Source organism: Stylophora pistillata, chromosome 1 (genome assembly GCF_964205215.1).
Source record: "Stylophora pistillata chromosome 1, jaStyPist1.2, whole genome shotgun sequence".
Taxonomy (NCBI): Eukaryota; Metazoa; Cnidaria; class Anthozoa; order Scleractinia; family Pocilloporidae; genus Stylophora; species Stylophora pistillata.
The window spans coordinates 13,610,667-13,621,544 of NC_142519.1; the positions used below are offsets into that span (position 1 = coordinate 13,610,667).

The 10,878-nt window shown below is 38.7% G+C and overlaps 1 protein-coding gene and 1 pseudogene across 1 annotated transcript; one reads left to right on the forward strand and one right to left on the reverse strand.

The window, feature by feature from the left end:
- Window positions 1-4,398: 4,398 nt before the first annotated feature.
- On the forward strand, window positions 4,399-6,105 carry LOC148741308 (uncharacterized; annotated as a pseudogene).
- A 1,047-nt stretch (window positions 6,106-7,152) lies between these two features.
- On the reverse strand, window positions 7,153-8,169 carry LOC148741309 (uncharacterized). The gene has a single exon (XM_088729651.1). It carries the CDS (start codon window positions 8,167-8,169, stop codon window positions 7,153-7,155), a length of 1,017 nt encoding a protein of 338 aa, XP_088585777.1.
- Window positions 8,170-10,878: the final 2,709 nt, after the last annotated feature.

Sequence of the window (10,878 nt, forward strand, 5' to 3'; positions counted from 1 at the left end):
GCCCCTATCTCGCATATTTCTCTTTCTCGTTACATTCTTTAAAATTTCGGCTCGATGTCTCCATGCCGTTTCTTTAATTAAGTAATTAATTTTCGCTATTCTAGCTTACAGTTCACTCAGTTTCCGTCACTTTGATTGGTTCCATTCCATTTTCTGCATATAAACACACACACAACCCACAATTCCTCCATTCGCTCTGACGAAGGGCTAACGCTCGAAACGTCAGCTTTTAAGCTCTATACGATGCCCAATTTCCATTTTCAATTCAGTTGATAAAACCCAAGTTATCTTGTATTGCCACCGGCGCAGCACCATACTTTCTTCAAAAACTTGCTTCCTTAATTCCGAGAGTAGTTAGATCTCGTCTATTTCGTCAAGTTCTTGACACTTAAGTTGAGTTTGTCCAGATATGTAAAGAGACTGGTCAGTTAAGGCCACAAAATAACAGTCAGCAAATAAAAAATACACTTGGAATTTGAAGATAAACAAGAAATCTTACTTCTAACCTCTCACCCTATATCATGATCTCGTCTAGGATACTTGTGGGTAGTTTTTTCAAATATTTACTTGTGATAAACTAACATTTTTGTTCCCTCTTTTTTCTCAGGAGAATTCACAAAAACCAGTTGCGAGATATTCCTCGCAAAATATTCGCTCAGAATTCTAACCTGGACATCTTGTAAGTATACCTTTCTTTCTCTAACTGATTTTTATCATTATATATGTATATTCAACTAATGTATATAAAAAAACCCCTGAAGAGTGAAGCGATTCACGAAACAGGCTTGTCGGGAAATGTAGTTACGTCCTTTTTTCCTCTCATAATATTTATATATATATATATATATATATATATATATATATATATATATATATATACATTAGTTGAATAATCAAAGAGGACGCATCGATTCTCTGTTACTCTGAGTTTCGCGCCGAATCGCTCGTCAGACAGAATTTTATTCAATAAAGAACATACCTCCTTATATATAGTAGTTAATTAATTCGCTGGTGCGATGAAATAAATGAATAAATAAATATTCTCTGGGGCTATTGTTGGCGGCTTGTGAAATTTGTGAAATTTGATAGGTAGAATTTATTCTCGTGTCGGCATTTAGAAATAAGTTCTGTTCTTTTGTTTAATAAAGACGGCTTCTCAGCTCTAGTTAGGGATTTGTCTAAAACGAAGACCCAAAAACGAAGACCCAAGACCCAAGACCCTGTGGTCTAAAACGAAGACCCTGTGGTCTAAAACTAAGACCCTGTAGTCTAAAACGAAGACCTTGTGGTCTAAAACGAAGACCCTGTGGTCTAAAACGAAATCCGCCTTTCACCAAGAACACTAGCACTAACATCGGACATAAATTCCTCGCGCTGATTGACAAACACTTCCCCAAAGACCATAAGCTCCGCAGGATCTTCAACAGAAACACAATCAAGATTAGTTGGAGCCGCATGTACAATACAAAACAAGTCATAGACAACCACAACAAAAGAATCCTGACCTCCCTCGTAAAGACTAACGCCACCGCCACCGCCACAACCGACACCGCTACCGCAAAAACGACAAGAAATGCAACTGCCGACAGAAAAACTCATATCCTCTAGACGGAAACTGCCTCCAACAATCTGTTATATACCAAGCTACTATTACGCGTAAAGACAACAGCATGACAGACACCTACATCGGGCTCACTGCAAACCACTTTAAGTCCCGATACAACAACCACACCTCATCATTCCGACACGCAAAGCAACGCAACTCCACCGAACTCAGCAAACACATCTGGACACTTAAAGACAACAACATCGATTATTCCATCACCTGGCGCATCCTATCTTCCCACCTACCCTACAACAGCTCAAGCAAACGATGCAACCTATGCTTTAAAGAGAAATTCCTGATTATCTGCCAACCAGATCTATCAACACTCAACAAGCGTAACGAACTCGTCTGTTCCTGCCGACACAGAAACAAAGCCCTCCTACGCAACAACTGACAACACTTTTCACACTGAATAAATCATACAACAACAAACATATGAAACATATGTGTGAACTGCGGTTATGAGACGTATATGAGAACGATCCTTCGCAGTAAAGCACTATTTGAGCAATAGTGAAAATCAGACCTGAAAAAAATTTCAGGCCTGTACGGGACTCGAACCACTGACCTCTGCGATACTAGTGCAGCGCTCTACCAATTGAGCTAACAAGCCAACTGGGAGCAGGCCATCAAATTAATTCGATATAAACCCGTAGATGATAAATCAATCGAATTAATTTGATGGCCTGCTCCCAGTTGGCTTGTTAGCTCAATTGGTAGAGCGCTGCACTAGTATCGCAGAGGTCAGTGGTTCGAGTCCCGTACAGGCCTGAAATTTTTTTCAGGTCTGATTTTCACTATTGCTCAAATAGTGCTTTACTGCGAAGGATCGTTCTCATATATGAATAAATCATGTTAATTAGCAATTAGTATAGTATATAAGCGATGGTATTGCATTATTCTGCCATTAAAATCCCCTGATGAGTGGGCAACCATGAAAGAGGTCTGTAGGGATGTATATGTAGTTTTTTTTTTATGCCTCCCACACATTATATATATATATATATATATATATATATACATATATATAGCAAGTCGTTAATGGAACTCTCAGGCCAACAAAGGTGCACCGCGCCAGGAGGAACAATAAAGATTCGCAGTCCAAACCTCACAGCCAACACGAACGTAGAAAGTTTAAAAAATTGCGAGGATGGACAACTTATGACGTAAATAAAAAAAGAGCATTAAATTAGGATCGAAGTGCTAATGATTACGTAATTACAGATAACGACTAATGAACTGGTGCTAATAAAAAGATAACAAAAAACCTAATTACAAAGAAAGCAATGGACAAAATACAAGAGACAAACCCTAAAAACTAAGAGATAAGAATACTAAATATGTAATTACTGTGTTTGTTTATATGTGTCATCACGCCCTATATAAATCTATTTAAGGAATTTGTAAGTCATTGTATTACAACTGTTGAAGGCCTCGGACCGAAATGTTTTTCATTAAACTTTCTTAGGCGTTTTATTTGAGTATATGTCTTAAGCTCGAAGTTGTCCGTCCTCGTGTAATACAATATTTTTCCTACTATTTATCGAGGTTTGGACTGTGAATCCCTTTGGATCCTTCTGGCGCGGCGTCACTGTTGGCTCGAGGCCTTTTAACTTGTTTATATATATATATATATATAATATATTGTTGGAGGAAAAAGACAAGTAAACTGCAAGTTCATCCCTACAAGCCTGTTTCGTGGTCGCCCACTCATCAGGGGATTTAATGAGAATAAACTTTACCATTGCTTATATACAATATAATTTGCATGATCTAATTGCATGTCTAATTTATGCAGCGCGAAATTGACAGTTTAGTTGTTTCGGACCGAAACGCATGTTATCAAACTTTCTTAGACTTTTTATTCGAGTATATGTCTTTCTTAGCTCGAAGTTGTCCGTCCTCGTGTACTACAATATTTTTCCTATATATATATATATAATATATATATCATAGCAAGTCGTTAATGGAACTCTCAGGCCAACAAAGGTGCACCGCGCCAGGAGGATCAATAAAGATTTGCAGTCCAAACCTCACAGCCAACACGAATGTAGAAAGTTTAAAAAATTGCGAGGATGGACAACTTCTGACGTAAAAAATATAAAAATTTTTAATAACTTTAATAAAAAACGTTTCGGTCAGAGACCTTCTTCAGTTATTTACAACTTTTGAAATAAAAAAAGAGCATTAACTAGGATCGAAGTGCTAATGATTACGTAATTGCAGATAACGACTAATGAACTGGTGCTAATAAAAAGATAACAAAAAACCTAATTACAAAGAAAGCAATGGACAAAATACAAGAAACAAACCCTAAAAACTAAGAGATAAGAATACTAATTGGGTTTTTTGTTATCTTTTTATTAGCACCAGTTCATTAGTCGTTATATGCAATTACGTAATCATTAGCACTTCGATCCCATTTAATGCTCTTTTTTTATTTCAAAAGTTGTAAATAACTGAAGGTCTCTGACCGAAACGTTTTTTATTAAAATTTTTTATATTTTTTACGTCAGAAGTTGTCCATCCTCGCAATCTTTTAAACATTCTATATATATTTATAAACAGAAGAAAAAGGTAAACCAAACGATGAGCTCCCAGTAGAAGGATCCGCGGAGGATACAGTGCTTCAATGAAAATATTAAGTAAGTGTAAAACGATGAAACATGGAGCAAACTTCTAACTTAATTTCAGAAATTTCGTGTTTGGCACAATTGAAATGGACTGCAAGCTCGCACGCTTTTTTTGTTTGTTCGCAAAGACTCTCTACTTTTACTGAATTTTATCTTAAGCCTCTCGCCCAAAATCTACCCTCGTTTGTTAAAGATACCACGGATCTTATCAACAAGATCCAAACATTTAATTCTGAGAAAGGTCCTTTACCACCTGGGTGTCTGTTGGTCTCCTGGGATGTCGTGGCTATGTTTCCCAATATTGATAATAACTTAGGCATTTCAGCTGCTAGAAAAGCTCTTGATTCTAGATCGATCAAATTTCCATCCACCGAATACATTGTTGAGGCAATCGAAATTTGTCTCCAAGCCAATAATTGTCAATATTCGGGGAAAAATTTTGTGCAAAAACATGGTACGGTTATGGGCCCCTAAAACGCATGCAGTTATGCCGACTTGGCTATGGGATTAATTGATGAGAAAGCTAAATTTGGAGGTGGTGTGAAACCATTGTTATGGTGGAGATATAGGGATGATGTTTTTGATGTTTGGACACATGGTTTGCTTAAGTTATTAGAGTTTACCGAGTACATCAATTCCCTCTATCCGACTATCAAATTTTAGCTGGTGCACTCTGAGCACACCCTCAATGTCTTGGATCTCACACTGCGCCTTCAAGACGGGTTCATAAGTACTGATATTTATGCTAAGCCTACAGATAGCCATCTTTATTTACCTTTTTCCAGTTCGCACCCAGCACACTGTAAAGGGGCAATTCCCTACGGAGTTGCTTTACGCATTAGACGTAACTGTTCTACGGATGAGTCCCTTTACAAGAGATGTGTTGTATATAAAGGGTATCTTAAATCCCAGGGTTATAATACAAATTTGGTAGACAATCAATTTGACAGAGCGCTGAGAATTGAAAGATCAGTACTCCTCAAGAAAAATGTCAAGTCCAACAAAAAAGTATTTCCGTTAGTCCTCGACTACAGTCCTATCCTCTCTGATATTCAGAGGGTTATCCAAAAGCATGGTCATCTCTTAAGATCGTCACCTGAGTTATCGGAAATTTTTCCATCAAAATCGATTTTTCCAGCATATCGCCGTACCAAAAATCTCAAAGACATTTTGGCGCCTTCTAGATTTTGTGTGGGTGGGAAAGTTAGTCAGGCAGAGAAGGAAACGGGAGGGTGTTTTAAATGCTCTTCTAGATGCGACCTTTGCAATAATTTTTTAATTCAAGATTCCACATTTAAGAGTTTTTCCACAGGCTGAACCTATAATACTTGCCAAAGCTGGTCTTGCTCTTCCAGAAATGTTGTTTACTTGGCCTCGTGCAAGAAATGCTATTTACAATACGTGGGTTCTACTTCCACTGAATTCAAGTTGCGTTTTCGTAATCACAAGTCATCTATGCGAACAAACAAAAAAACGTGCGAGCTTGCAGCCCACTTCAATTGTACCAAACACGAAATTTCTGAAATTAATTTTATTGTTATTGAGAAAATTACCAGCCAAGGGGACGCAGCTTATATTGATAGATTATTACTTACGAGAGAGGCCTACTGGACCGCACAACTGTGTACACTTAGTCCCCACGGACTTAACAAAAGACGCGAATTCACATCCAAAAATCGCGTCCGCTATAATACGTAATTAGGGCATCATTTACACAATGTAATTGAGTTCTTCGCAACCAATCGTGGTTATTTCGCCCCTTGCACATTCTTGCCTTTTACTCATTATTATATCCTATTATTTAGGTCTGGAATGCATTACGCAATACTATTTATATTTCTTACGTTTAGTATGAATTCAGGTCATTCTGTAAACCTACTAGGACTTTAAGTTTTTAGTTTTTATGTAAATACTTTCCACCTGAAGAAGGCCTAAGGCCGAAACGTCGCCACATTAAAGCTGGAACAGTTAGAAGTTTGCTCCATGTTTCATCGTTTTACACTTAATATATATATATATATATATATATAACTGACTGCAGACAGTACTGTTTCGGCCTTCTGGGCCTCATCAGTGCAGTGCCGATGCTAGGATGGGGGAGAACCGAGACGGTCACCCCAAACGACCCAACCTTTGTGGTATCCTCTCTCTCTCTCTCTCTCTCTCTCTCTCTCTCTCTCTCTCTCTCTCTCTCTATATATATATATATATATATATATATATATATATATATATATAAAAGCAGAAATGTCATGGTCAAGAGAGGCCAACTCCAATGTAGCTTTGTTGGTTTATTAGCTCGACGTTTCGAACGTCTCGGTCTTCCTCAGGAACATACTAATAACATGAGCAATATTCAAATTTGAAATTCATGTCAACAGTAAACATTTGATGACGTAATAACATAAAAATAGAATAGATAATAGCGAAACGTGTTATAGTGACTAAAGTAGATAAATTAAAATAGTTATAATTCATGTAGTAAGCTTATTGATAGTAGGATTGGGTCTTAAAATCCAATAATTTTCCCTTGCTTTTCTGATTTCTTGATTTTGACTTCTATCTTTTTCAATAACCGTAAGTTTAAAATTATCCACTCCACAGTTCTTAAAATGTCTGACAGAGGGTATGTTTTTATGTCCACCTTTGATGTTGCTATCGTGTTGATTGCCACGATGGTGAATTGAGTGACCTGTCTCGCCTAAGTACTGATCGTTACATTTGCTACATTCTATCAGGTATATCACATTGCTAGTCTTGCATGACGTGTGTTGTCGAAGTATTGTCGTTTCTCCTGTAGTGCTGCTTTTGACTGTCCCTGTAAATTGCCCGTATGTTTTGCAGCAGTTGCATCTTATGTCAGCCCTACAAGGCCAGAATCCGGGACGAGTGAATTTCATCGATTTCTGCTTTTTATGTTTGCGAGAACAAATGAATTTTGAGATTTTTGTTTGTATGGAATGATCGGCCACAGATTGTACAGGTAGTGTCAGATGGAACTTGACTGTGTAGATTGGTTATATTGTGTGAGTATTCATCAGTGGAGGGGGCTGTGTCAGTGGCCATCGGCGATCGCAGTCTTCTGTGGGTAAGTATCTGTGTTAAATTACGCCCTTTTCGATAGGCAACGAGAGGTGGTTCTTTGAATATGGCCTGTGTGTTGGACGATGTCAAGAGTATTTGATGGTGCTCCTTGAGGATTCTGTGGATGTTTGGCAGTGCTCTGTTGTAAGTTATTAGAAGTGGTACACGGTCAGTGGAGGAAATAGGTTTGCTTGTGAGTGCTTCCTGCCTTGATGTTCTCCTTACTTTCATGATACATTCCTTAATCAACTTATTCTTGTAACCTCGCTTAAGCAGTATGATGTTGTGTTGCTCACGTGCTCGTTTTTCAAAAAACTCGTTGCCAGAGCAGATACGTCGTAGCCTCAATGCCAAGCTGTATGGGATGGATGTTTTAGTGTGTCGTGGATGACAACTGGTCCAGTTTAGGTATTGATGGGTATCAGTAGGTTTTGTGTATAAGTCTGTGCTAAGTTCGCCGTTGTTTTTGATGATTACTCGAACGTCTAGGAAAGTGGTTTGTTCAAACTTGATGTGTGGATCAAAGGAGTTACATTTGTTAAAGAAGTTTTTGAGTTTTTCTTCGCCGTGTGTCCATATGAAAAAATTGTCATCGATGTATTTGAACCAGACAAGAGGTTGGTCAGCAGCTTCTCTCAAAAAGCGATCCTCAAGGCGACCCATGTAGAGATTTGCGTAACTCGGCACCATTCGTGTTCCCATGGCTGTTCCTGTTTGTTGAATGTAATGTTTCCCTTGGAAGGTTAGGTTATTACAAGTTAGAACGAGATTGATGAATTGTGCGATGGTTTCCCTTCTGTTGTTTGCAAAATTATCAAGGCGCATGAAGTAGTCGCATGCTTCCATGTCACCATCATGTGGAATGTTAGTGTAAAGGGATTTGACGTCCCATGTTACTAAAATAGTCTCTGGCGGTAAGGTATGACTTTTGTTCAGTTCGACAAGTTTACAGAGAAAGTCGTTGTCGTCCTTCAGATGGGAGGGCAGTTTCTAGACCAGTAGTTGTAGTTTATCATCAATCCACTTTAAGATACAATGAATATATGAAGTTCATATATTTTGAACTGCGGTATTAGATACGTATGATGCACGATCCTCGCAGTAGAGAGCGCTATTTGTGCAATAGCGAAAATCAGACCTGAAAAAAATTCAGGCCTGTACCACTTTAAGATGTTAGTTGTGGCAGATTTGATGGTGTTACAAATCGGTCGAGCGGGAGGTGGGCGTTGCGGTTTGTGGATTTTAGGAAAGAAATTTATATTTCCTGGTTGAGCGTTTTCCATTACCAGATACTCTGCTGTATTGGTGTTGATTACACCCTTGGAGTACAAGAGGCCCACGCTACGACGCATCTGCTCTGACAACGAGTTTTTTGAAAAACGAGCACGTGAGCTACACAACATACTGCTTAAGCGAGGTTACAAGAATAAGTTGATTAAGGAATGTATCATGAAAGTAAGGAGAACATCAAGGCAGGAAGCGCTCACAAGCAAACCTATTTCCTCCACTGACCGTGTACCACTTCTAATAACTTACAACAGAGCACTGCCAAACATCCACAGAATCCTCAAGGAGCACCATCAAATACTCTTGACATCGTCCAACACACAGGCCATATTCAAAGAACCACCTCTCGTTGCCTATCGAAAAGGGCGTTATTTAACACAGATACTTACCCACAGAAGACTGCGATCGCCGATGGCCACTGACACAGCCCCCTCCACTGATGAGTCCTCACACGATATAAGCAATCTACACAGTCAAGTTCCATCTGACACTACCTGTACAATCTGTGGCCGATCATTCCATACAAACAAAAATCTCACAATTCATTTCTGTCACAAACATAAAAAGCAGAAACCATTGCAATTCACTCGTCCCGGATTCTGGCCTTGTAGGGCTGACATAAGATACAACTGCTGCAAAGCATAGGAGCAATTTACAGGAACAGTTAAAAGCGGCACTACAGGAGAAGCGATAAAACTGCGACAACACACGTCATGCAAGACTAGCAATGTGATATACCTGATAGAATGTAGCAAATGTAACGATCAGTACTTAGGCGAGACAGGTCACTCAATACACCGTCGTGGCAATCAACACGATAGCGACATCAAAGGTGGACATAAAAACATACCCTCTGTCAGACATTTTAAGAACTGTGGAGTGGATAATTTTAAACTTACGGTTATTGAAAAAGATAGAAGTCAAAATCAAGAAATCAGAAAAGCAAGGGAAAGTTATTGGATTTTAAGACTCAATCCTACTATCAATAAGCTTACTACATGAATTATAACTATTTTAATTTATCTACTTTAGTCCCTATAACACGTTTCGCTGTTATCTATTCTATTTTTATATTATTACGTCATCAAATGTTTACTGTTGACATGAATTTCAAATTTGAATATTGCTCATGTAATTAGTATGTTCCTGAGGAAGACCGAGGCGGTCGAAACGTCGAGCTAATAAACCAACAAAGCTACATTGGAGTTGGCCTCTCTTGACCATGACATTTCTGCTTTTATATATATATGTGTAACTGCAGACAGTACTGTTACGGCCTTCTGGGCCTCATCAGTGCAGTGCTGATGCTAGGATGGAGGAGAACCGAGAGGGTCACCCCAAACGACCCAACATTTGTGGTGTCATCTAAGCCATGCCAGAGTGCTCAAACTAGAGTAAACTAGTGTGCATGCGCATTTGCAACATCAATGACTCATCCTAGGTAGAGTGCTCAATTTGGACATGAAAGCAAAGCTTTGTATGCCAAAGAGCTATATTTAACTGCAGAAAGTACTGTTTTGGCCTTCTGGGCCTCATCAGTGCAGTGCTGATGCTAGGATGGAGGAGAACGGAGAGGGTCACCCCAAACGACCCAACATTTGTGGTGTCGTCTAAGCCATGCAAGAGTGCTCAAACTAGAGTAAACTAGTGAGCATGCATATATATTTATTAAAAACTGGATCATTGGATAATGCAATTCAAGACTTTTATTGGCTTAGCCATTATGGTATATGAGCCAATATACCATAATCTACAAATATGGTAAGCGTGCGCGTCAGCTTAAAATTAAAAGGGAGCTAAAAATTTAATGAAATTTAATAATTTAATGTAACGTTTTTAATAAAACAATTATTGCGCTCGCATTTGTTGGATATGAGATGATTATAGCCAGCTCGGCGCTACGCGCCTCGTTGGCTATCTATCATATCATATCCAAGGCGCGCTCGTGGAATAATTGTTAAATACATATCTATATATATAACCAAAATAGCGGAATGAGATCATCATCTACTAAAGAGTGCTCAATAGCAGGGCTAGAGCTATGGATAATTATACCTCAAGATTTAGGTTACTTGAACTTTTACTGCAACTCTGAGTTTCATGCCTCTTGCGAAGCAATCGTCAGGCAACTGCCAGAAATAACGGTTACAATCCACCAAGATTTAAAAGACAAAACAATGTGTACATGCGCGCGCAACATACTGCACGCGCTATCGTAACGTTACGTTCTTACTAAGGAAGGCAACATCCCCCTGTACGTGCATAAAA

Coding starts and splice junctions, on each gene's coding strand:
- LOC148741309 (XM_088729651.1), bottom strand. CDS start 8,169: ATGGAAGCATGCGACTACTTCATGCGCCTTGATAATTTTGCAAACAAC.